The sequence below is a fragment of the Piliocolobus tephrosceles genome, chromosome 1, assembly GCF_002776525.5.
Source record: "Piliocolobus tephrosceles isolate RC106 chromosome 1, ASM277652v3, whole genome shotgun sequence".
NCBI classification, from domain to species: Eukaryota; Metazoa; Chordata; class Mammalia; order Primates; family Cercopithecidae; genus Piliocolobus; species Piliocolobus tephrosceles.
Genome location: NC_045434.1, coordinates 169,291,142 through 169,318,244, shown reverse-complemented (window position 1 = coordinate 169,318,244; position 27,103 = coordinate 169,291,142). Strand labels below are relative to the sequence as shown.

General features: G+C 48.4%; 1 protein-coding gene across 2 annotated transcripts; it reads right to left on the bottom strand.

Moving 5' to 3' along the window:
• Positions 1-12: 12 nt before the first annotated feature.
• ECHDC2 (enoyl-CoA hydratase domain containing 2) lies at positions 13-27,103 on the bottom strand. 2 transcript variants are annotated; one of them, XM_023188421.2, is made up of 10 exons: positions 26,888-27,096; positions 16,783-16,850; positions 16,626-16,713; positions 12,342-12,428; positions 10,712-10,804; positions 9,233-9,289; positions 8,847-9,034; positions 2,611-2,661; positions 1,224-1,271; positions 13-387 (listed from the first exon to the last, which is right to left on the bottom strand). In XM_023188421.2, exons 1-10 carry the CDS (start codon positions 27,006-27,008, stop codon positions 310-312), a joined length of 879 nt encoding a protein of 292 aa, XP_023044189.1. In that variant the 5' UTR covers positions 27,009-27,096; the 3' UTR covers positions 13-309. The 2 variants fall into 2 exon arrangements, with proteins under 2 accessions (XP_023044189.1, XP_023044197.1); XM_023188429.1 differs by lacking the exons at positions 2,611-2,661; positions 10,712-10,804 and having other exon boundaries at positions 26,888-27,103.

Here is a 27,103-nt window from a genome sequence, read left to right as displayed (position 1 = left end):
TGAGACCAAGACTCAGAGAGATCTAATTTAATTCTTTATCATTCAAGTAGAGAGACAGGCATTTTCCAAAGCAAACCCAACCCTTGTGATTATTTCTAGCCAGGGTGAAGCTAAGGAAGGCAGCAGTAGGTGGTAGGATCAGCACCTTGGTTCTAGGCATCACGCCAGCCATTTTATCTCCATTATCATCCTTGTGAAGAAACGGAAGCCTGGAGAGGTGAAATAATGAAGGCAGTCCGGCCACAAATCTTGCTTCTGGATCCTGCTCTTCAGGGCATGCATCTCCCAGGCTGAAGGTTAAAATGGGGGTCATTCACCAACAAATGTGGGGGGCCGCTTCTCTCTGAAGGCTGCCATGCCCTCTAGCCGGTCCCGGGTGGGAATGTTCTGCAACAAGGTACAAAATATTAGTTTTGGGGGAGCAGGGCCAGAAGCCCAGAAAGAGTTGCTTAAGCTTGTCCAGCCCATGACAAAGCCAGGGTCCCAGTGTTTCCATTGTCTCTGGACTCTGGTCTTGAGGCATGCAAAGGTGTAAGCCTCCGTGGCTGCTTTGTCTCCTGGGGAAGACAGGCCAGCCTTTGTATCTCTGCGCCCCATCGGCATTAGCCTCCCCTTGCACACTGCTTTCATGCTTTCATGCCTCCAGAGAGCTCACTGCCTTCTGCAGTGTCTGACATGAGGCTGCTCAGTAGAGAAGAAAAATTCTTTGCAGTAAGAAATCTGGCTTTGAATCTAGGTTCACACTAGTTTCTCCAAGTCCCAGCACCCCTTAGGAGTATTTTGGATATCTGTTAACCTGAAGATTAGCATTTTTTACTCACCTGTGAGTAAGAGATTTAAGAGGTCAGTCCCAAGTGTACACCCTTACATTGAACACAGCCTGCAGGCTACAACCAAGCACTTGACCTCCCAACTCCAGCGTGGCCTTTACAGTGGCAACTGATACAGAGGCAAAAGAAGTGCTTCTTCCTCTTAAGGACCTGTGTTCTGTGATTCTCAGCATTAAGTGGGCAGGATGTACCCCGATACATTAGATGGTTGAGGGAAAAGTCCCAGAGAGAAGCACTGTGGCTCTCCTCAAGCCACTCCAGGTGACTTATGCGGGAGGATGGATGCGGTCAGACTGTTTGTGTTGAGAGGAACCTTCTAAATTGGTCATGTATTATACAAAGTCCCTCCAGCCTGGCTCAGCCTATGTTAACAAGCAGGCATGGGCTACATACCTGGGCATAGCACATCCCTTCAATGGCCATCCCAGATGCAATGTCCACCTGCAAGAAAGAAGTGCTCCCTGGATTGGTCTGACCTGGTCCATCTTCACCCACACTGGAAGTCAGCCCACCCTGTTACCTACAGACATCTATATGAGCAGAGATAGCTGTGAGAAGGAATTTCCTTCCTAGAGAAGGAACACCGGAACTATGACAAAACAGTGCTGGGAGAAACCAGACAGACTGAGACATTTTGCCAGAGGAGTTCAGTGTTCCTCCTTCCCATCTGGCTGCCTCACCATGCTTCCTGTCACCCTTGTTAATTCCCGGACCTTTATGACCTCACCCCTGGCAATTGCTCCAGCCTCTAGGGCTCACTGACTGGCACTTAAAAGCTCGTTCTAAGAGAAGTACTGTGTGTGTGAACTTAATTTTCACAGCAAGGGTTAGTATCCCTATTCTACAGCTGAGAAACCTGAGGCATAGAAAGGTGAAATAGTTTGTTGAGGTTCACAACAGTACGTGGACCCAGACAGCCCAGTGCCAGTGCCTCGAACTTGTACACTGTCTTCTTCCCTCACTCTCATCTGGTCGAGCTGCTTGCTTATCCTCCTCTGTGCCTTTCCTCATACTTTTCCTCTGGAATTCTTATCCTTCCCACAGTCCAACTGTAGAAAACATTCTTTAACCCAGCACTGCCCAGTATGGTAGCCACTAGTCACATGTGGCTGTCAAGCACTTGAACTGTGATTAGTGGGAAGGAGAAATTGAGCATTTTACTTTTAATTTAAAAGCCACACGTGACTATCATAATGGACCACAAAGCTCTACCCTCTCTGGGGTGTCAGCATGGTGCCATTATCCTAGATTTGTGTCTGTTATCTGCCCCCTCCCATCTTGGGGGCAGTGACCATGTTTAACTCATCCATCTGTATCCCAGTTGCCAGCTTTGGTCTGGATTCAGTATGTGATGAGTGAATGGATGGGTGAGTTGAGGTGGGCAGATGGATCAGCCACACCCCTAAGCCTGTCCTGAGGCCACATTACTGACTGCCAGCACAAACCTTGCCGCATGGACTGGGAGCCGCACAGACCCGGGTTCTTCCTACTCACTTCCTCTGAGACCTTGGGCAAGTCATTTACCCCTTCTGAACCTCAATCTCCTCCTCTCTCCAAGGGAGAAAGATGAGGATAGAATGTAAACAATAATATCATCTGGCCAAACTTCCAATTTGCAGATGGGTAAACTGGGGTAGAGAGCGAGGTCAAGGTCTGTTAGAAGAGTCCACTTCCTGAGTTCTTTCCAGCTGTGCTGTCAGTCTGTCTGAGCTCTGAAAGCATTGCGTCCCAGCCATGACCAACTTTAGTGGCCCCAAGTCCCAACCCAAAACCCTCTCACCTCCATTCCTCGGTCAATGGCTACTTTGCCCAGCCGCACAGCAATGGGGGCCTGGGGAAAAGCAAAGTCTTGGTTGAGGAGGGGATCAGGGCTGATAGTTGCAGGTCTGAGGTGCACAGCTTTGTTTTGAAGGAGGGAGGCAGATGTCTGGGTCTAGTTCCAGCCATTCTACTGACACGTAGTTTCTTTAGTGTTCGTCCTATAACCTGTTAGCTGAGGTTCTTTTTCTATCATGAAATAAGCCAGACTCAGACCCTGAACACCTGGGTTTCAGGTGTCCTTCCAACATGCACAGCGTAACTAGTTTACAAAGTGCTTTCCTCCCCACGGACTCATCTAATGGTGCTACCCATACTTCCAGCTGGTGTCATCACTGATCACCCATTTTACAGCTGGGAGATTGCGGTGCAGGGAAGTGAAGCACTTGGCTGTGTTTATCCAATCATTGGTGAGACTTGGATTGGACTCCCAGCCAGCTTTCCCACTTCCTCAACCTCATTTCAGCAAATGCCAGCCTCTGTGGTAAGCAGGTTTTACCCCAGCAGAGTGAAACAAAGTCAGGGTTAGGAACTTGGGCTTTCCAGTCTACAGGGCTGAGTTGAAATCCTGGTCTGTGGGGCGGTGCCGGGGGGGGGGGGGGTGCATTTTAATACGGCCACAGAGAAGCAACAGTGTCTGCTTTGTCACTGGCCTTGGTTCCACACCAGCCCTAGCACTCCAGTCTCAGCCCTACTTCCAGGCAAGGAGGAATTACTCCCTACATCATATTATTTGAAGTGTTTAAAACTTGCTCAGGAAAAGTCGATTTTTAAAGTCTATTAGCATAAAAACTATAAATGAAAAAGCTAGCTACATAAAAATGAAGAACTTCCAATTGGGAAAAACACCGTGAATAAAAGACAAAAGTAAAAAACTGGGAAAAACAGCTGGGTGCAGTGGCTCATGCCTGTAATCCCAACACTTTCGGAGGCCAAGGCAGGTGGATCACTTGAGGTCAGGAGTTTGAGACCAGCCTGGCCAGCATGGCGAAACCCCATCTCTAATAAAAATACAAAAATTAGCTGGGTATAGTGGTGGGCCCCTGTAATCCCAGCTATATGGGAGGCTGAGGCGGGACGCTTGAACCCAGGAGGCAGAGGCTGCAGTGAGCTGAGATCAGGCCACTGCACTTCAGCATGGGTGACAGAGTAAGACTCTGTCTCGAAAAAAAAAAAAAAAAAAAAAAACACTGGGAAAAAGAATTATAATGCTTATGACAGATGAATGTCCTTGATTTACAAAAATGTTAGTATAAAGTAACTTTTAAACCATTTACAAAAGAGTATGTAAAGGTCCTTCACCGGAAAAGCAATATGAACATGAAGGATGTCCAGCAGCTACATGCTTGAAAGGCAAAACAGTGAAGTACCGTGCCCTTTCACCTCAGACCAGCAAATACTAAAATATCAATAGGCCTACTACTGCCCAGACTGGGGAAACCAGTATTTACATACATTATTGATAGAAAAGTAAAAGAGTATGCCTCAGCAGAGCAATTTGGCAAAAACTGGCAAAATGCTGGTGTGCATGCTCTCTCAGAGCTGTGGCTCCTGTAGGCACTTTTATATTAACTCCACCTGTCTTGTGGTAGCAAAAAGATAGAAACAACAGAAAGGTTTAGTGTTAGGGTACTGGTTAAATGCACCCTAAAAAAGGGTAGGGAAGAATAGAAAACAAAACCTTTGTTTCGTTTTATAAATGAAGGTTTATAAATGTTTTGTTATATAAAATGAAGGTTTTGTTTTCTATTCTTCCATGTGTGAATTCTTTACTATGCATATTTAAAATTTGTTAGAACCAGATTAGCCTCAAAAGATATTTCTTGTCATTAAAAGGAATTTATTTAAATATGTAAGCGTATGTGCATAATACACGTCCTTCCATATGCAATGGAAATTTCTGGAAGAGTATGGAAGCTTAATAATGATGATCTGGGAGGAGAGAGGGATTGGGGAATGAAGGACTGTTTGGGTTTGCTTGTGACTGAAGGGTTACTGGGATGTGGGACTTCCACTTTTAAAACTGGGATAGCCACAGGTAAACCAAGACTAGCTGGTCATCTTGCCTTTGATTTTTACCTTATGCCCTTCTTACTCCTCTGTTCTTTTAGATTTGCTTGCCATATGGATTATTATTTAGGTAACTACCTAATAAAGTAATCTTAGCCAGGTGCTGTGGCTCACTCCTGTAATCACAGGGCTTTGAGAGGCTGAGGCAGAGGATTGCTTGAGCCCAAAGAGTTTGAGACCAGCCTGGGCATCACCGTGAGATCCCATCTCTACGAAAAATAAAAAATTAGCTGGGCGTGGTGACTTGCACCTGTAGTCTCAGCTACTCAGGAGGCTTAGGTGGAAGGATCACTTGAGCCTGGGAGGTCAATGCTCCAGTGAGCTGTGATCATGCCACTGCACTCCAGCCTGGGCAAAAAAAAAAAGGTACCCTTTAATTAAAGAACGTTTAAAATGGTATGTACATATGTGTGTGAGTGAAAACAGCCAAATTCTAGCCAAGTCAGTAGCTTGCACCTGTAGTCCCAGCTATTCAGAGGCTGAGGTGGAAGGATGGCTCGAGCCCAGGGCTTCAAGGCTGCAGTGAGCTGTGATCGTGCCACTGCACTCCAGCCTGGGCAACAGAGCAAGATCCTGTCTCTAAAAAGAAAATTAAAAAACAGCCGAATCCATTTCTCAAAGTGTAATGTGTATTTACTATTTAAGAAAGAAATCTGATGCAAACTGAGGATATTGACAGTTTTTTTCTGGGCTGAGAAAACTCTGGAACCATTTGCTACCCTATCAGAGTGATTTGTCCACTAGATGGTGGCCATCTACACTATCCCTGGCTCCCACCTATCTGGAAACCTTTATTCTGAGCACCCAGTAACATAGTTGGAAGTTGAAGTTTTGTTTTTCAGGTTGACCCAGAAGGTCTCAACTGTGGGATTACTCACGCCAGTACTTGTTTTTGGTAGACTGGTGTTTTGGTATACAAAGCTACTTTTAAGTACTGAAAATATCAGTAATTATATAGTACCATTATTTCAGTATATCTGGAAATCTGAATTGTTTTGTGATTGTTATTTAGTTAATGCAAAAAGACAAACCCTATAGTCTACAGGTCTAGGTGTGAAAGCTGCAATCAGCCACTCCCTTGAGTGACCCAGAGTTCTGTATTAGTTCAGAGACTTTCTAACCAAGTGTAATAGAAACCTGACAGCATTAATATTGTCTAGGCAACAGCATCAGACTCTTCATTTATATATGATGAAACTTAAAAAAATAAAAAAGACAAAACAAATGCTTTCAAAAAGCTATAGTCCCTGACCCCCAAATTAAAGAAGATCTGTTTTAAGAAGTATTAGGATTATTTACATTTAAGAGACAGGAAAGAAAGGATTTTTGTTCAAAATTATACTATTTTATTAACAGAATCTTGCTCTGTCAATTGGGCTGGAGTGCAGTGGTACGATCTCGGCTCACTGCAACCTTCACCTGCCAGACTCAAGTGATTCTCATGCCTCAGCCTCCTGAGTAGCTGTAATTACAGGCATGAGCCACCATGCCCAGCTAAATTTTTTTTTTTGTTTTTTTTTTTTTGAGACGGAGTCTCCCTCTGTCACCCGGGCTGGAGTGCAGTGGCCGGATCTCAGCTCACTGCAAGCTCCGCCTCCCGGGTTTATGCCATTCTCCTGCCTCAGCCTCAGGAGTAGCTGGGACTACAGGTGCCCGCCACCTCGCCCGGCTAGTTTTTTGTATTTTTTAGTAGAGACGGGGTTTCACCGTGTTAGCCAGGATAGTCTCGATCTCCTGACCTCGTGATCCGCCTGTCTCGGCCTCCCAAAGTGCTGGGATTACAGGCTTGAGCCACCGCGTCCGGCTGACCCAGCTAAATTTTATAATTTTAGTAAAGATGGGGTTTTGCCATGTTGGCCAGGCTGGTCTCAAACTCCTGGCATCAAGTGATCCTCCTGTCTTGACCTCCTAAAGTGCTGGGATTACAGCAATGAGCCACTGTGCCCAGCTTCTTTTCTTTTTTAATACAAATGAGGTCTCACTATGTTGCCCAGGCTGGTCTAGAACCCCTGGTCTCAAGCAATCCTCCTGCCTCAGCCTCCCAAAGTGCTGGGATTATAGGCTTGAGCCACCATGCCAAGCCAAAATGGTTACTTTTGTATGATTAATTCAATATATGTCAATATTAAAATGATGTATGGTTAACTTTGTTTTGTGATATGTTTGTAAATGTTTATATTTGAAATGCATTAAATATTTAGTTTCAGTTTTTAAAATTTTGTACATATTTTACTCTTTTTTTTTTTTTTCTGAGACAGAGTCTCACTCTGTCGCCCAGACTAGGGTGCAGTGGCACGATCTCGGCTCACTGTAACCTCCGCCTCCTGAGTTCAAGTGATTCTCCTGTCTCAGCCTCCCAAATAGCTGGGACTACAGGCACATGCCACCATGCCCGGCTAATTTTTGTATTTTTAGTAGAGACGGGGTTTCACCATGTTGGCCAGGATGGTCTCGAGCTCCTGACCTCAGGTGATCCACCTGCCTCAGCCTCCCAAAGTGCTGGGATTACAGGCGTGAGCTACCACACCCAGCTTACTCTCTTAAAATACCTTTTCTATATTGCATTCTGTATTGTGCAAAATAAATGCCAAAATACCAGTGTTTTTTCTTTTCTAATACTGCAATCACTCTTTGTGACCTTGATGAGCAAGTCACTGAACTTTTATGGGTTTTCTCACAAATAAAATGGGGATAATCAGCTCAACTGGATTATTCTAAGAGTTGAGACACTGTATTAAAGCACCTAGCATTGTAGGCTAAGACAAATTTATTATAAATTAGTCTAACCTAGCTCCATTTCAGCCACTTTTAATCTTTATGGAAATTTGCGATTTCCTCTACTCAACCCCCTCTATCCTGGGTCCCTTAGAGTTGGGAGAAGCCAGCAGACCCTCGCAGGGCCTTGGAGACCCCAGATAGCCAGATCCCAGATATCCCTGCTGAGGGCTTTGGGCCCTCAGCTGGTAGGGTTGTGCCTGGGCAGAGCCTAACCTGCTCCCTAGTGAGCATGGTACCTTTTTGGGGTACCATGCTGAGAGGTTATTATTTGAGGATTTTTTATTTTGTTCTTTTATTTCAATAGATTTTAGGGAACAGGTGGCTTTTGGTTACATAGATAAGTTCTTTAGTGGTATTTCTAAGATTTTGGTACACTGTACCCAATGTATAGTCTTTTATCCCTCACCCCCTCCCATGCTCTTTGAGGATTTCTTTAATGAAGGTGTTTTTTTGGTTGTTTTTTTGCTTTTTGTTTGTTTTTAGCAATGGGATTTCGCTTTGTTGCCCAGGCTGGAAGTGCACTGGTGTGACCAGCTTACTGCAGCTTTGAATTCATGGGTTCAAGCAATGCTTTTTCCCAAATAACTGGTATTACAGGCTAGAACTACCACATCTGGCTAAAAAATGAGTCCTGGCCAGGCATGGTGGTTCATGCTTGTAATTCTAACACTTTGGGAGGCTGAGGTGGGAGGATCACTTGAGCCCAGGAGTTTAAAACTGCAGTGAGCCATGATTGCACCTCTGCACTCCAGCCTGGATGACAGAGTGAGACCCTGTCTCTTCAAAAAAAAAAAAAAAAAAAAAAAAAAAAAGCTTAATACATGTCCTGCATGTTGTATTTCAAGAATATCTCCAGCAGGCAGTATGGTAGGAAATATGGGTTGGAAGTTCTGCGTCCATTTTAGAATCTTGCTTTTCAGTCTTTGGGGTTTAAGGCTGTGCTATACAGTATAGTAGCCACAAGCCACATGTGGCTATTAGCATTTGAAATGTGGCTAGTGTGAATGAGGAACTACACTCATTTTCTCTAATTTAAATCATTTGACTAGTGGCTCCCATACTGGATAAGCACAAGTATAGACCATTTATCTCATCTCAGAACGGTCTACTGGACAGTGTTATATTCGGAGGGCTTTCAAGCCCATTTGGTTCCAGTCCTTTGGAATTCCATTTACATTACATTTTAATTCAGAATTAAAATTTGACTTGTGTTTACTGGATTGTTAAACTCCGAAGAAGGCTAATCATATGTCTCTGGGTGAATGGAAGTGCAGCCCAAGGGGCACCCTGCCCGACACTTGCCTCCCCTGTGACTCCGGCCCTCCCTGCGGTGCCGAGCTGTCACCACACCTGGGGCAGGATCTCCTGGGCCAGTGCTCGTGCCCGGTGGTAGGCGGCGTCACCCTCCTCATTCTGGGCCACAGCGTGATTCACCAGCCCCAGTGCATGGGCCTCTGTTCCACTCAGTCTTCGGCCTGTGAAGATGAGCTCCTTTGCCAGGGCCACGCCCAGACAGCGTGGCAGCCTCTGAGTCCCTCCTGCCAGGATGGAGGGGGCAGGGTGTGAATCAGCATGGGAAGTGGGAACCCAGAGAAGGCCCAGGCTGGGACTTAGCCGAGACTTCTCAGAGGAGCAGAGTTCAGATAGGAGGGCAGAGCCCGGAACAGAGGGCAAAAAGAAAACAGCGAAGGACCCTGGATGGGGTGGAATTGGGCAGGTGCTGTAGTTCCAATTACCTGCCCCCGGGAGGAGCCCTCGCGTGGTCTCAATCAGTCCCATGATGGCCGAGGAAGCTGCTCAGATAGAACAGAGTGAGGCCTCTCTCCCCAATCCGGTCCCTCAGTGCTAATCCCTGGAACCGCACCTGCCTCTGCTTTCTACTCACCCCTCGAGCCACTTCCCCCATGGTCTGACCACAGCCAGGACTCTCCAGACTATGCCTTTGGAAGAGCCCTAGCCCAGAAGTCAGGAGCCCAGGCCCTTATTTCACCACGCCCCTTTGGTGGAGTTGTGTCACCAGCAAGTCTCTCACCCTTCCCAAGCTTCAAAGGTGGAAGAAAGATGGCTGGCCCTCTTCTGTCTGCTTCAGAGAGCCGCTAAAGATCACACGAGGTACGATGCTGGGAACAGAGTTCCCAGGAGTGCCCCATACCAATTTGTGGATTACTATTAATAGGTTCTCTGGCTTAGCCCTGGCCTGACCTAGAGTGTCAGTGACTCCTGCTCCTGCTACGGTTGTCTCTCCCAGCTTTGTCACAGCCTGAAATTGCCCTGACTGTTCCAGTCCGTGTCCTCCTGAGTTCTGCTTCCTTCCTTCGAGAAACTTGCCTTGACTGACGCACGCCCCCAGGTCTGTCTTCTTTTCTGAATTCCCTCGGCATGGGCCATGTGAATGTGGGCAGAAGGGAATGGGTTTTACATTCACTCCCTCTTAGTCTTCCCCAAACCCTGTGAGTCAGTCGCCTGAACATGGGCATGTGAGAAACAGAGTTGGGGCTAGACCAGCCTGGTATTTGGGTGCCTGGACACCCGGTCAGTTCCTTCTCTTTGACCTGCATTGTGTAGACAGAAGTGACTTTCATGCCTGGAGTTACACATTTTTATATGTCTCCTGGGGTGGCAGGAGAGAGCAGGTGGGGGGAGAAGAGAGGACATTCAGACTTTGCCTAACTGCATCCAAGAAGGCTGCTCCTAATCACCAGGTCAGTCACCTGAAAAAATGATCCGGTTATCTTCTTTGTCCCCTCCCACTCTTCAAACAAAGCTCAGTTGCTCAGAACGAGTAATGCAAATTTGGCTGGTGCCAGTATTCCTGCCCAGGCACCTTTGTGATTAACTCAGCCATTGACAGACTATCCCTGGGGCTCACCTTTTTCCGAAACATGGTAAGTAAGTCTGACTTGGACGGAATGGAAAGATTGGCCATTGCTCTTTGACCTCCTGGGCTCCTAACAGCAATTGCTCTGAGGTTGGTGAAATATTCCCAAAATGAAGGAAGCAGGTTCTGACAGGTCCCAGATACTACAGCAGTTAGTGGCTGCACCAGGAGGGGAAGCAGCTTCTGCCTGAGCACCCTCTGTGCCCTGCCTTGCCTTAGTTTTGCTTTTGGTTTGAAGCCAAGAACAGTGGCTGAATGCAGAGTGCCCAGACTCACCCTGTTTTACTCACCCCCAACTCCCTAGCCCCACCCTCTGCCCCCAGTCCTGGCCCAGTACCTGCCACTCGGAGGTCACAGGCCAGGGCAAGCTCCAGGCCTCCACCCAAGGCAAACCCATCCATAGCCGCAATGGTGGGTGCAGGGAAGGCTGCTGTGGAGAGGAAGAAGGGCTCAGCCTGCGAGGCCCTGGTGGGACCAGGACAGAGACTCAAGGCTGGGGAGGGGAAAGCTGGTTGGGACAGAGGCCTCAGTGGACCCAGGTCTGGGGACATTACATGGAGCCTCAGCCAGATTATCTTATTATTTATTTATTTATTTAATTTTTTTTTGGTATGGAGTCTTGCTCTGTCACCTAGGCTGGAGTGTAGTGGCGCAATCTTGGCTCACTGCAACCTCTGCCTCCCAAGTTCAAGCGATTCTCCTGCCTCAGTCTCCTGAGTAGCTGGGATTACAGACGTGCACCACCACACCCAGCTAATTTGTTTTTTTTTTTTTTGTTTTTTTGTTTTGGAGAGACGGGGGTTTCATCATGTTGGCCAGGCTGGTCTTGAACTCCTGACCTCGTGATCTGCCAGCCTCGGCCTCCCAAAGTGCTGGGATTACAGGAGTGAGCCACTGTGCCCGGCCTCTTTTTTTTTTTTTTTTTTTTTTTTGTGATGGAGTCTTGCTGTTGTCGTCCAGGCTGGAGTGCAGTGGCACAATCTTGGCTCACTGCAACCTCTGCTTCCCGCAGCCAGGTTATCTTTTTTTTTTTTTTTTTGAGACGGAGTCTCGCTCTGTCCCCCAGGCTGGAGTGCAGTGGCCGGATCTCAGCTCACTGCAAGCTCCGCCTCCTGGGTTTACGCCATTCTCCTGCCTCAGCCTCCCGAGTAGCTGGGACTACAGGTGCCCGCCACCTCACCGGCTAGTTTTTGTATTTTTTTAGTAGAGACGGGGTTTCACCGTGTTAGCCAGGATGGTCTCGATCTCCTGACCTCGTGATCCGCCCGTCTCGGCCTCCCAAAGTGCTGGGATTACAGGCTTGAGCCACCGCGCCCGGCCGCCAGGTTATCTTAGAAGCCAATTTTCCCTTTAGGGAAAGTTATGGAATCAGCCAGGGAACAGGAATGGGAGGATGGGCTGGATGATCCCTGTGTAGGCCTAATCTGCTGGCCTCCCTGGGACCTGCCTTTCTGTGTGCCAAGCCCTGTGCTGGGTGCTAGGAACTGGGAACACAGAATGAATCAGACATAGCCCTTGTTCCCATGGGCTCAGTCTCATGGGGAAGACAAAGTGTATCAGGCATTAGTGACCTAGGATCATCAGTGCTCCAATAAAAGGAAGCTCGGAGGGTGGGTTGGGAAGGCTTCCTGGAGGAGGAGGTACTGGGGGGCTTGAAGTATGAGTAAAAGTTCAAGTAACCAAGAAGGGGTATCCCAGGCAAAGGGAACCGCAATTGTCAAAGCCTGAAAGCATGCTTGGGGAAACTGACCTGCTTTGGAATGGCCAGACTTGAACCCTGAGGGTAGATGCAAAAGCTGGGAGAATTGCCCTCTGTCATCGTCTCCCATCCCCCTGGGAGAGGCATCTGTCTTCCCACAGAACTCCCAATAGAAGGAAGACTCTCCTTAGATGCTGGTGGGGGTGGCGGGGCTGTCATCGGCAGGGACCCCCAAACCCCCTCCTCCACCCCACACCCAGATCCTCACCGATATCATTCATCAGGCCCCGGAGTCGCTGGACAAACACCCCCACCTCTGCTTCACTCATCTGTTCCCGCTCCTTCAGGTCTGCACCTGCAGATGGCAAGGGGTTGGTACCAGCCCTCAGGAAAATGGCACTTTATGGAATCTCAGGTGGTTAAAGGATCCAGCAAAGAAGACCTGAGGACAGGCAGCCAGCGAGGAAGGAGAAACACCAGGAACCCGGACAAGGAAGTCAAGGGAAAAGAGGAGCATCAAACGAAGGTGTGACACAGCAGAAAGGTGAACTGGACTCCATCAAAACAGAAACCTTCTGTGCATCAGAGGACACTATCAACAGAATACAAAGACAACCCACAGAAATGGCTGGGTGCAGTGGCTCATGCTTGCAATCTCAGCACTTTGGGAGGCCAAGGCAGGTACATCACCTGAGTTCAGTAGTTCAAGACCAACATGGTGAAACCTTGTCTCCACTAAAAATACAAAAATCAGCCGGGCATGGTGGCAGACACCTATAATCCCAGCTACTCAGGTGGCAGTCAGGAGAATCACTTGAACCCAGGAGGTGAAGCCTGCAGTGAGCCAAGATCGCGCCAACTGCACTCCAGCCTGGGTGACGAGAGAGACTCCGTCTCAAAAAATAAAAAAGAAAAGACAACACACAGAATGGAAGAAAATATGTGTAAATCATATATCTGATAAAGGATTAATATCTAGGATATATAAAGAACACCTCCAACTCAACAACAAAACAACCCAATTCAAAAATGGGCAAAGGGCCAGGCACAGTGGCTCACACCTGTAATCCCAGCACTTTGGGAGGCCGAGGTGGGCACATCACCTGAGATCATGAGTTCGAGACCAGCCTGGCCAACATGGTGAAACCGTGTCTCTACTAAAAATACAAAAATTAGCCAGGTGTGGTGGCAGGCACCTGTAATCCCAGCTACTAGGGAGGCTGAGGCTGAGGCAGGAGAATCGCATGAGCCTGGGAGGCGGAGGTTGCAGTGAGCCAAGATCATGCCACTGCGCTCCAGCCTGGGCAACAGTCTCCAAAAAAAAAAAAAAAAAAAAGAAAAGGAAAAGGACTTGAATAGACATTTCTCCAGAGGAGATATACAGATGGTCAATAAGTACTTGAAAAGTTGCTCAATATCATCGTCATTAGAAAAATGCAAACCAAAACCACAATGAGATATTACCTCATAACTATTAAAATGGCTTTCAAAACAAAAAGTTGGCATGGATGTGGAGACATGGAACCCTGGTGCATTGCTGGTGGGAGTGTAAACCCATGCAGCTTCTGTGGAAACCAGTTCCAAAAAGTTAAACAGAATTACCACACAATTCTAGTCCTAAGTATATACCCAAAAGAGTTGAAAGCAAGGACTCAAACAGATACAGTCTCTCCTTATCCGTAGGGGACTGGTTCCGGGACCCCCTCAGATACCAAAATCCACAGATGCTTAAGCACCTTGTATAAAATATTGTAGTAGTTGCAATATGACCTATGCTCCTGTATACTCTAAGCCAGGGGTGTTCAATCTTTTGGCTTTCCTAGGCCACATTGCAAGAATTGTCTTGGGCTACACATAAAATACACTAACACTAACGATAACTGATGAGCTAAAAAAAAAAAAAAAAAAAAACCACCAAAAAAACTCATGTCTTAAGAAAGTTTACAAATTTGTCTTGGGCCACATTAAAGGCCGTCTTGGGCCACATGTGGCCCAGAGGCCAAGGGTTGGACAAGCTTGCTCTAAATCATCTCTAGATTACTTATAATACCTAATACAATGTAAATACTATGTAAACTGTTGTACCGTGTTGTTTTTATCTGTATTATTTTTTATTGTTGCATTGTTATTTTTGTTATTAACATCTTCAATCAGGTTGGTTGAGTCTGTGGGTGCGGAACCTGCAGATGCGGAGGGCTGACGGTACTTGTACACCAATGTTCTTGGGGACATTCTTTGCAATGGCCAAAGGTGAAAACAACCCAAGTATCTATCAACAGATGATTGGGTAAACAAAATGTGATATATACACAATAGAATGCTACTCATTACAATAGAATGTTACTCCGTAAAAAGGAATGGAGTTCTGACACTTGCCACAACTTGGAGGAACCTTGAGCACATGTTAAGTAAAATAAGCCAGACACCAAAAAACAAATAAGATATGATTCTACTGGTATGAGGTATTTAGAATAGATAAATTCATAGAGACTAAGTCCCACAGAGGTTACCTGGGCTGGAGGGGACGGGGGAAGGAGTCACTGTCTGAACAGGCTGAGTTTGTTTGCTACGATAAAGAACTTCTGGGAGTGGATAGTGGTGACATTGCACAACATTGTGAATGTACTTAATGCCACTCTGAATTGTACACTTAAAAACAGTTAAAATGGTAAATTTTGTGTTATTTATATTTCACCACAATTTCTTTTCTTTCTTTTTTTTTTTTTTGAGATGGAGTTGTGCTCTGTCACCCAGGCTGGAGTGCAGTGGCACGATCTCGGTTCACTGTAACCTCCATCTGCTGAGTTCGAGCAGTTCTCCTGTCTCAGCCTCCCAAGCAGCTGGGATTACAGGCACTGGCCACAACACCCGGCTAATTTTTATATTTTTAGTAGAGACAGGGTTTCACCATATTGGTCAGGCTGGTCTCGAACTCCTGACCTCAGGTGATCCACCCACCTCACCTCAGCCTCCCAAAGTGCTGGGATTACAGGCGTGAGCCACTGCACCAGGCCCTCAATTTCTAAAATATGTAAGTAATAAGAAAATTACAAATTAATTAATTGACTAATTTTTCCAGGCAGAGTCAGCAAGGTCCAAGAAGGCTGAGAGTTCTTTTTTAAAAGTCACGTAAAAGAGAACAGAAGCGGGCACAGGACGCGGCGGCATGCAGGTGGGCAAGCGCCTTGGCGGGAAGAGTGACCATGGTGGGGTGCTCCAAGGCCAGATGCAGGGGTGAGCAGGAGTAGGGGGTAAATAGACTCTTCCAGTCCTAGGCTATAGGAAGTCAGCTGGGAGAGCCTTCGGAAGTCTTTGATCAGTTCCAGCTCTTCTGTGAGAGATGGGGAAACTGAGGCTCACAGAGGGGCAGGAACTAGCCCAGGAATTCTAGAGCTAATTGAGGCAAATCTGACCCTCATGCAGCCCCTTCCTTCTCTGTGCTTAGCTGGGAGAGTGACGAGCGAAGCTAACGGGGGAGAGCAGGTGTGACGTGACCTTCACAGAGGTCAGAGATGGAGCCAAAGGAAGAGGCCAGGGTAGGGTAAAGACCGCAGGCAGTGCAGCTGGGTCAATTCAACTGGTCTGTGCACTTGTCAGCACAGACCCCAGGCTGGGCACCCTGACCCTGACAGCTCAGACCTAAGGGCTGAGCCACCTCCCCTTGAAATCTGAGCATCATGCTACCCCTTTCCCATCCCTCCACAGTCCCCTCCTGATCCACAGTGGCCCCTGTTGGCCCCTTCCCAGCCACCCTCCAGTGTTTGTTCTCAGCTCAGCTCTACTGGCAGCTGACTTGCTTCTTGTGGGCCTGGTGTGCATTTTTCCTCCAGTCTCTAAAATGGAAGTTCATGGCTTGACCAGTTGTGAGGACCAAATGACACAGGGACAGTGGAAGGCTTTGGTGACAGGGAATAAGATCCTATTGGCAGGCAAAGGGGCATAGAGTTCTATCTTGACCACTGACCTTATGAGCATCTTTGGGCTCCATTTTCTCTCTTTTTTTCCCCCAGGCTGGAGTGCAGTGGTACGATCTCGGCTCACTGCAACCTCTGCCTCCCAGGTTCAAGTGATTCTCCTGCCTCAGCCTCCTGAGCAGCTGGGACTACAGGTGCCTGCCACCATACCCAGCTAATTTTTGTATTTTTTAGTAGGGAAGGGGTTTCACCATGTTGGCCGGGCTGGTCTCGAACTCAGGCCTCAAGTGATCTACCCGCCTCGGCCTCCCACTGTGCTGGGATTACAGACGTGAGCCACTGCACCTGTCTTGGACTCCATTTTCTTATTTCCCCCGTGAAGGGTCAGAACAAAGTATGGCATAGCCGAAATAACTAGGATCTAAGGGTTAGAGGGGCCAAGTTCCAACTAAAGTCTATCCTACCTCTTACTAGCTATGTGATCCTAGGCAAGGGAATTTTCCTCCCCGAGTCTGCATTCATATCTGTAAAATGGCAACAATGAGTCCCATACTGGAGCTGATCTAAGGCTTCCCCCAGCCCCTGGAGGCTGGTGGGCACCACGCAGAGCCCGGATGGGGGCAGGAGAGAGAACCTACCCGCACAGAACACACCCTTCACTCCACTTCTGAAGAGCAGGACACGCACTTGCCGGTCCTCCCGCAGCTGGGCCAGAGTTTCCAGCAGCTACAGAGGACACCCAGTTAGATACTCCCAGCCCATCCCCAGCCCACCCTGGTGCCCACCCTTTCTTACCTCACTGACGAAGACGTTCCCCAAGGCATTGCGGGCACGAGGTCTGTTCATCAGAATCTCAGTGATCCCTGTAAGGAGTCAGGGCAGCCATGGGCAAGTAGCTGGCTCTGCCTAATCCTGGGCTGTGGGCTGGGGACTGGAGGCAGGAGGCCTGGGCTCTGGGCAGCCTCTGCCCTAGATGACCAGAGTGACTTGGCACAAGTCACACTCAGGCAGGCCTCAATTTTCCCAGCCATAAAATGGAGGGAAAACCCCTTGCTCTTTCTGCCTCAGAGAGAAAGTGGAAGGGCTTGTAAACCGTGGAGCAAAATGGGGAGGGGAAGAATGACCACCACAGTAGCCCTCGCCTGCTTCTGCCGTTGTTAGACACACACATGCAAGCATACATGCACCCATGCACTTTCTTTAATTTTACAACTCCCTGCCTCCATATTAATCTTTTCTTTTTTCTGTTTTTGGGGGCAGAGTTTTTTGTTTTTTCTTTTTAGACTGGGTCTCAACTGTCACCCAGGCTGGAGTACAGTGATGTTAACATGGCTCACTGCAGCCTCAACCTCCTGGGCTCAAGCAATTCTCTTCCCTCAATCCCCAAAATAGCTGGGACTATAAGCACACGCCACTACCCCTGGCTAATTTTTGTGTTTTTTTTTTTGTAGAGACGAGGTTTCGCCATCTCGCCCAGCCTGGTCTCAAACTCTTGAGCTCAAGCAATCTGCCTGCCTCGGCCTCCCAAAGTGCTGGGATTACAGGTGTGAGCTACCACACGGCCTTAATCTTTTCTTCACAGCAGACTTCTTCCTCTAGAGTTTGAGGAGTTATGATAAGGCCAATACTCTTAAAACCACCACCCAAATCAAGAAATAGAACTGTGCTGGCCACCTCAGGAACCTCACCACATACCCTGATTCAATCATAGCTCCCTCCTTCCCCCTGAACAAGTAACTCTTTGACTTACCGTAATCACCTCTGTATATTTCTTTATAATATTTTTTTTTGAGACAGAGTTTCGCTCTTGTTGCCCTGGCTCACCACAACCTCTGCCTCCTGGGTTCAAGTGATTCTCGTGCCTCAGCCTCCCGAGTAGCTGGGATTACAGGCATGTGCCACCACGCTTAGCTAATTTTGTATTTTTAGTAGAGACGGGGTTTCTCCATGTTGGTCAGGCTGGTCTCGAACTCCTGACCTCAGGTGATTCACCCACCTCGGTCTCCCAAAGTGCTGGGATTACAGGCGTGGGCCACCGGGCTTGGCCATTTCTTTATAATTTTATCACCCAGGTGTGCATCCTTAGGTATCATAGTTTAGATTTGCTAATTTCTACAATTGCCATGTGTCTTTTAAATCCTGTTACAATCCTGACGTGCTCCCCACGACCCCGTGTTTCCCTCAGAGATTATCTGTGGAGGAGCCTGGTGCATTTCACCTATAGGGTTTCTCAAAGCCTGGGTTTTGCTAACCGCACAGTCATGGGGACAGATCAATATGATCCTCTGTCATAAGAAGTTAGCAACTAAATACAGAGGCTTGGTATTCTGTCCTGTTTGACAAGACGGTAACCTTGGCCCCGCCTGTGTAATGTACTTTCATCAGCAACAGCCAAACTTCTTGGTAGTTTTCTATACTCATTTAGTCACTTTGTTACCTTCCATTCACTCAAACCTTCTCCAACCTAGGTTCCAGCACCATCACTCAGCAGACATTATTCTCATTAAAGTGATGAATATAGCCACATCACTAACCAAGGGACACGTTTCTCTCCTTGCCTCAACCTCTCGGTGGCAAAAACTTCTGCTGACATTAACACACTCTGCTTGATCATTTTCTGCTTTGGCTTCTTAGAATAATATTTATTTATAAATAGATTATTTTCTTTTTTTTTTCTTTTTTTTTTTTTTTTTGAGACAGAGTCTCGCTCTGTCGCCCAGGCTGGAGTGCAGTGGCGGGATCTCAGCTCACTGCAAGCTCCGCCTCCCGGGCTTACGCCATTCTCCTGCCTCAGCCTCCGGAGTAGCTGGGACTACAGGCGCCCGCCACCTCGCCCGGCTAGTTTTTTGTATTTTTTTTAGTAGAGATGAGGTTTCGCCGTGTTAGCCAGGATGGTCTCGATCTCCTGACCTCATGATCCGCCCATCTCGGCCTCCCAAAGTGCTGGGATTACAGGCTTGAGCCACCGCGCCCGGCCAATAGATTATTTTCTTAGAGCAGTTTTAGGGTCACAGCAAAATGGAGTGGAAAATACAGTTCAATACAGTTCACATATATACTCCCTGTCCCTACACAGGCACAGCCCCTTCCCCAATCCCCATCCCCCACCAGAGGCACATGTGTTGCAACTGACGAACCTACATTGATGCACTGTCACCACCTGGGGGCCCTAGTGTACACTGGGGTTCGCTCTTGGTGTACACTCTGCGGGTTTGGACAGATGCATAATGACACATACCCGCCTTGGCTTTGGCAGGCCCCCATTTTCCTTCCTTCTACCTTTCAGGTGATGCCTCTGCACTCCTTCACTGCTTCTCTTCTGCCCAATTATTTTAATTGCCTAAGTTCCTTAAGGCCAATCAGATGCTCTTCATTCGCTCATTTGTACATTTATATATTTGCCGTGTGCTGGCCTCTACTAGACACCATGATTCCAGAGACCAGGACAGACTCAGGGCCTGTCCTCATGGAACCTACAGCCTAGCGGGGAAGACAGACATTAAACAATTACTATTTGTGAGGAGAACTTGGAGAAAAAGGACAAACAAGTAAGGGGCATCCAGTGGGCAGAGGGGAGCCCTAGTATAGAAGGTCAGCAATGAGTTCTCAGAGGACGAAATTGGCCTTTAAGCTGAGAGCTGACAGGAGAGTAGGAACTGGCCAGGCAAAAGGTGTAAGAGTGCATGTGTGCATGTAAGTGTGCATGCATGGGTGCATATGTGAGCATGTGCACGAGTGCCTGTGTGTGTGCATGCATATTGGCAAGGTGCAGGGAAGGGGGCAGTCCAGGAGACGAGCCTGTTGCAGGCAGAGGGAGCGGCAGAGAAGAGGGTCCCGGTGTGGGACTGCAGGGTGCCTTCCAGAACTGGAGGAGTTCAGGCGGAGGGAGAGCAGGATAAGCTGAGGCAGGAGAGGCAGGAGGGACCTCCCTTCCACAGCTCACACACGCCTGCCTCCTGTACATCCAGGGCTCCCATGTGTGCCCTGGAGCCCAGAGCTCTCCTCTGCACCCCAGGCCTGAATAGCCAAATGCCTACTTGATATCTCAACTGATAGGTCCTGCTCCATTGGTGAGCCAATGACCTTGCTATCAACCCAGAAGTTGATCCTGTCACCTCGCTCTTCCCTCACCTACAAAATGCACTCAGTCACTGACGCCTCTAATCCAACCTCTTAAAGAGATCTCAGGCCTCTCGGCTCACACCACTTCTCACAGCCATTAACCTGGCACAGGCTCTTTCCTGCATCCCTTGGATCACCCACCTGACCCTCGAGTCCTCAGTCTTGCTCCCTCCCAACACACACATTCATTCCCACACTTGGGTCACAGTCATCTTTCTTACCCCAATCTGACCACATCCCTCCCCTTTCCCCTTCTCTTCCTCAAAGTTCAACTTCTTTTTTTTTTTTTTTTTTTGAGACGGAGTCTTGCTCTGTCGCCCGAGCTGGAGTGCAGTGGCCAGATCTCAGCTCACTGCAAGCTCCGCCTCCTGGGTTCCCGCCATTCTCCTGCCTCAGCCTCCGGAGTAGCTGGGACTACAGGCGCCCGCCACCTCGCCCGGCTAGTTTTTTGTATTTTTAGTAGAGACGGGGTTTCACCGTGTTAGCCAGGATGGTCTCGATCTCCTGACCTCGTGATCCGCCCGTCTCGGCCTCCCAAAGTGCTGGGATTACAGGCTTGAGCCACCGCGCCCGGCCAAGTTCAACTTCTTAATATCAACCACAAGGCCCCCACAATCTGGCTCTTGCACCCATTCTGGCCCCAATCCTTTGGCCTTCAAAGACCCCTTATTATTATCTCCCAGGGTCCTCAGCTTTGTCTGTGAACAAGCAGTGCTTACGAAGTAGGCATTCTCAGTGGAAGCTGATCGGAGACACAGAAGGGCCAATGAAAGCTTCAGGGCTCTCGAGGGACAGGGTTTTCAGCCAGGAATTACAGAACTATGGCTAGGGGCAGAACTGTAACATTCAGGCAAACGGGACTTCCTTAGCCTCCCCAGAAACCTGCAAAAAGCTCTTAGAGCCCAGCAGGTCTGGAGGCTCCAGAGAGGTGTGCAGATGGCCATCCGGTCCTTCCAGCTCCAGGGCTCCAGGAGAGAAAATGGAGCAACTCTGGAGAAGAGACTGCAGTGGATACAGAGATGCCAGATCTGGAGGAGTCAAGGACCCTGACCCCCACAAACTTCAGAACAGTCTAGATCCAAGATCCCCAGAGTGGCCCTCGTGTTTACAGCCCGAATAATCCCCTCCCTTGCATGTGGGTGGGACCTGTGAATTGCTTCTAAGCAATGTATACAGCAAAGGTTATACAAGGTCACTCCCGAGATTAGGTTAAGTTATCTGGTAAAGGTGATGTGACTTCGGTAATTCGGTTATAGTATATAAAAGGCTCTGTCTTATTAGAGAAACTCATGGGCCTAAGGAGAGCGTCAAGTAGCAAAGGACTGCGGGCAACCTCTAGGAGCTGAGGGTGGCCTCCGGCCAACCATCAGCAAGAAAATAGGACTTCAGTCCAACAACCCCAGGAGGTGAATTCAGGTCTCAGCAACCTGACGACCTTGGAAGCAGATCTTTCCCATCAAGCCTGGCCAACTCCCGACTGCAGCCCCGCCTGGCAAGACCTGAAGCAGAGAACTCTGCTAAGTTGTGCCTGGACTTCTGACATACAGAAACTACAAAATGCTAAATGTGTGTGTGACTTTGAGTAACAAAGTTTGTGATCATTTGTTAGGTAGTAATAGAAAGCTGATAAAAGCGTGGTGTCCTGGGACTGGCAGACACTCCTCTCTCTGCTTTCCTGTTCTTTCCTTCCATTCTCTCTGGCTGACTCTCTCTTATCTTTCAGCTTCATCTCCTGTCTCCACCTACATCTCCCTCTTGCAATACTGACTGCCAAATCTTACAGCCCTTAGCTCAAGCCACAACTCAGGCCCCATGGCCTTGGGCAAACCAATTCACCCTTCTGGGCTTCAATTTCCTGATCTGTAAGAGAAATAATAAAAAGGTTATTGTTAGGATTAAAAGAGATAATGCACATAAGTATCTAGCCAGAGTTTGTGTAAAACGCCCAGATACTAGGGCAAGTCTCGGACCTAATACAGTGTCTGAACTTTAAGCTGGGAGCCCCCCAGGAGCCAGGCAGAGTGTCTTTGGCTGCCAACATTCAATTGTGCAACATTCAATTTGCACTACCACATGCCAGGTCCTGGAGAAATGGAGAGGAATCGGCCAAGGTCCCCGTGTTCTTAGTCTAGTCCCGATGCTGGGTACATTGCCTTTCTGGCCCCAGTAGCGGGGATGGGGCTATGCTGCACCCTTCCCACTCTTACCAAACCTACCATAACGCTGAGCAGCTGACCTAGGATCACTTCTGTCCAGATGGCTTGGGTCACAGGCTAGGTGGTGTGGGTAGGAGTCAACAGAAACCACTGGAAGGGTTGGGCGTGGTGGCTCACGCCTGTAATCCCAACACTTTGGGAGGCTGAGGAGGGTGGATCACCTGAGGTCAGGAGTTCAAGACCAGTCTGACAAACATGGTGAAACCCCATCTTTACTAAAAAGACAAAAATTAGCCGGGTATGGTGGCACATCCCTATAATCCTAGGTACTTGGGAGGCTGGGGCATGAGAATCGCTTGAACGCAGGAGGCGGAGGCTGCAGTGGGCCGAGATCACACCACTGCACTCCGGCCTGGGCAACAGAACGAGACCATCTCAAAGAAAAAAAAAAAAAGGAAACCACTGGAGGGTAGTATGGAGAACAACTGGTTTAACAACCAACCCTTTACTATACAGAAGGGGAAACTGACGTCCGGAAACAAAGAGGATTTGCTCAAATAACAGCTGGACCCAGCTGGCAATCCTCATTCTCAAAGAGCCAACAGCCTAGGAGGGAGACAAGTTCAGAAATACGAAGCATAAAAGGACAGTGTAGGGAGAGGGCAGCAGAGCAGGGAGTTCCAAAAAGATTCCCACAGGCAGAAAAGAAGGGAGAGTAGCCAAGTCAGGGCACAGCTAGAGCAAAACACAGAGGTAACACACCTTCAAATGAGCCCATGGGTAGAGGAGGGAGGATGGGAAGGTCAGCTTGTGGTGGAGAAACCCTGAGTGCCTAGCCAAGGAGTTGAAGGAGAGCCATTAATTATAGTCATGCACAGCATATTTTAGCTGGTCAGCTACAGACCACATATAAGACATGTAAGTCCCATCAGATTATAACGGAGCTGAACAATTCCTATTGCCTAGTGCCACTGTAGCATCATAGCGCAATGCAACACTCAAATGCTGGTGAGGCTGATGTAAACTAGCCTGCGTTACCAGTTGTACAAAAGCACAGTACATACAATTAGGCCCAGAACATAATACTTGATAATGATAATAAATGACTATGTTTTGGGTTTATATAGTTACAATATTATTTTTTACCATTATTTTAGAGTGTATTCCTACTTTTTATTTTTAATTTTTTTGAGACAGGGTCTTACTCTGTTGCCCAGGCTGGAGTGCAGTAACATGATCATGGCTCACTCATGGGTCACTTTGGGCTCACTTGCAAATATCAGGAATCCTTGATATCGGACAGCCTTGACCTCCCTGGCTCAAGCCATCCTCCCACCTCAGCCTCCTGAGTAGCAGGGGCTACAGGTATGCACAACCATGCCTGGATAATTTTTTATTTTTTGTAGAGAAGGGGTTTCACCATGTTTCCTAGGCTGGTCTCAAATTCCTGGGCTCAAGCAATCCGCCTGCCTTACTTACCCTCTCAAAGTGCTGGGATTACAAGAGTGAGCCAAGTGAGCCACTGTACCAGGCCTGGCTGAGTGTACGCCTTCTTATTTAAAAAAAAAAAAAAAAAAAAAAATTCAGTGTAACACAGCCTCAGGCAAGTCCTCCAGTAGGTATTCCTGATTGTTATCATAGGAGATGACAGCTCCATGCATGTTATCGCCCCTGAAGACCTTCCAGTGGGACAAGATGTGGAGGCGGAAGACAGTGATAGGCCTAGGCTTGTGTGTGTGCTTGTGTTTTTGTTTTTAACAAAAAAAGTTTAAGAATTAAAACTTTAAAAAGCTTATAAAATAAGGATCTAAAGAAAGAAAAATTTTTTTTGTACACCTGTACAATGTGTGTTTTAAGCTAAGTGTTACTACAAAAGAGTCGAAAAGTTGAAAAAAATTTAAAAGTTTATAAAGTAAAAACAGAGTAAGCTAAGGTTAATTTATTATTGAAGAAAGAAACATTTGTAAAGTAAATTTACTGTAGCCTAGGTGTACAGTGTTATAGAGTTTACAGTAGTGTACAGTAATGTCCTAGGCCAGTGTCCCCTACCCCCAGGGCTGTGGACCCATCCCAGTCTGTGGCCTGCTTGGAAGTGGGCCACATAACAGGAGGTGAGCAGCTTCATCTGTATTTACAGCAGCTCCCCATGGCTTGAATTACCGCCTGAGTTCCACCTCCTATCAGATCAGTGGAGGCATTAGAGTCTCATAGGAGTGTGAACCCTATTGTGAACTGCGCATGTGAGGTATCCAGGTTGTTGTGTGCTCCTTATGAGAATCTAATGCCTGATGATCTGAGGTGGAACAGTTTCATCCCCAAACCATCTGTCCCCCTGCAAGTCTGTGTGTTTTCCATGAAAACAGTCCCTGGTGCCAAACCAGTCCCTGCTGTCCTAGGCCTTCACATTCACTCACCGACTCACCCAGAGCAGCTTCCAGTCCTGCAAGCTCCATTTATGGTAACTGCCCAATACAGGTGTACTATTTAAATAATCTTTTTGACTGTATTTTTACTGTGCCTTTTCTGTGTTCAGATACACAAATACTTACCATTGTGTTACAGCTGCCTACAGTATTCAGCCCAGTCCCATGCTGTCCAGGTTTGTATTCTAGGAGCAACAGGCTATACACCACGTAGCCTCGGTGTGCAGTAGGCTATCCCATCTAGGATTGTGTAGGTACACTCTGTGATGCTCCCACCATGACCACATCACCTAATGATGCATTTCTCAGAATGGAGCCCCGTTGTTAAGCAACACATGACTGTATGAGAAATAAAGCCGCTAAGAACAGTGAAGAGTGGTTCACCACCCAACCTCAAGTTCAAGGGCAGCAGGTAAAATGTAACAGTACTCTGGTGCCATCAGCCCCAGTGGAAGGCAGAACCCGCAGCTTCTAATGTGAACATCAAATGACCCCAACTCATTCCCTGGGAGGGCTCTGTGTGTGATCTCGTCCCCATGCCTCCTCTACACTGTCATCTTGGTTTCTGTCTCTCCTTCTCTCACTGACTTTTCCTGCCCTTCGTGCTCTCTGGCAGGGGCAGAGGCTTAATCTGCTGATCCCTGTCATTCATGTTTTGGATAAAATGATTCCCGACATTTGCAAGTGAGCCTAAAGGTCTTTAACCCATGATACTTTTGCATTTACAGATGTACAAGTCTGTATTTTGAGTCACCGAATTACTACAAGAGCCAGTGATTACCTAATGGTTGAGAACACAGGCTTTGAAATCAGACCTGCTTCAAATAACTTAACCTTGTGCCTCAGTTTTTTAATCTGTAAGTGGGGAGAATAATCTTGACTGTCTTTTTTTTCTTTTGAGACGGAGTCTCACTCTGTCACCCAGGCTAGAGTACAGTGGCGCGATCTCGACTCACTGCAAGCTCCACCTCCCGTGTTCACGCCATTCTCTTGCCTCAGCCTCCTGAGTAGCTGGGACTAAAGGCGCCCGCCACCTCGCCCCGCTAATTTTTTGTATTTTTAGTAGAGGCGGGGTTGCACCGTGTTAGCCAGGATGGTCTCGATCTCCTGACCTCATGTTCCACCCACCTCGGCCTCCCAAAGTGCTGGGATTACAGGCGTGAGCCACCGCGCCCGGCCTAATCTTGACTGTTTTAAGAGCTGTTGCCAGTTGGGTAGTGAACTAAACATGAGATTGGCCGTATAAGGTTCAGCAATCCCACCTGGTCAAGGAAATTCTCATCAAGTGGGACACCAGGTGGCCTGTCCGTGTCCACTGAAGGTGGTAGATGCACACTTGGGAACAGTGGGCAACAGCAGGGGGCAAGTAACTGGATTTTATGGCAAAGCCCCCCCTTCAAACTTGGTGTTAAGCCAGTAAAAAGGAACCAATACAAAGAAATTTACAGTACAATGCCATCTGTGTATCAAATGCAGGGAACAGGGGATGAGATGGGGGGGAGGAGACCCAAGGCAGGAGAAGCGAATGAGGAGCGTTATCAGCACCACTGAATGCTCCACAAGTCCAAACAACAACAAAAACGCAACAGGCAATCGGAGGCGTTTTCCGCCAGTGACCCGCGAACTTTGACCGCCCCCTCCCCATACTACCCTCGATCTTGGCCAAAAGACAGAGAAGCAGCAAACTTTTCCCTGGAACCAGATGACGCAAAAGTTCGCTAGCGGCCCAGGGCAGGGGCGCAGTTGGAGAAGCACCCTCTTCACTCCGCCCCGCTGCCGCACTGGGCTCCCAGCTGTCGCCGCACGCCTCCCGGGATTGGCTCCGCTGCCTCCACCCCCGAACCGGTCAAATGGCGGGGGAGGGGAACGCGCACTTGACCGCTCCTGGCCTGGGGGCCGCTGGGCCCAGTCCTATCTGTGCGGACCCCGCTCCCCTTCCACGCAGTCGGAAGACCCCAAAGGACCTTTGAGGAGACCGAGGTTGCCAGAGGCCTCCCGCCCCCAGCTAGAGTCGGGAGCCCCTAAGGTGGCCGCCCACCTCTCGGGCCTAGAGCGGCTTGGGGCGCCTAGAACTGTGAGGGAGGGACTGGAGATCGAATCCTTCAACGCACTGAGCGGCCCGCCTGCCCGTCCCCGGCTGCCTCCCGGCGGGCCTCGTTCCAGTCGCGTCATGGGCGCGCCCCCGGACGGCGCATTTACCTTGGTCCGGACCCGCCAGGGTGCGCACTTGGATCTCGGAGCTCCCGGCCGCACTGTCGGAAGCGCAGCCGCGGGCCCGAAGGGGTCTCCAGGGGCGCAGGAGGCACAGGACGCGCAGCATCGGGGCGCAGGCAGGGAAAGAAGGCGCTTCTTGGGCCCTGCACCGTCTGGGCTCCCGCTGAGAGCTCGCAGTTCCGGCGACGGGCGAAGCCTTCG

Excerpts from the sequence above, each read along its gene's own strand:
- ECHDC2 (XM_023188421.2), bottom strand. The coding sequence starts at position 27,008 with ATGCTGCGCGTCCTGTGCCTCCTGCGCCCCTGGAGACCCCTTCGGGCC. Across the intron at positions 9,290-10,711 it reads CTGTGACCTCCGAGTGGCAG|CTTCCTCGGCCATCATGGGA; the intron begins GTACTGGGCCAG and ends CTATCTGAGCAG. Across the intron at positions 2,662-8,846 it reads CCCAGGAGATCCTGCCCCAG|GCCCCCATTGCTGTGCGGCT; the intron begins GTGTGGTGACAG and ends GCTTTTCCCCAG.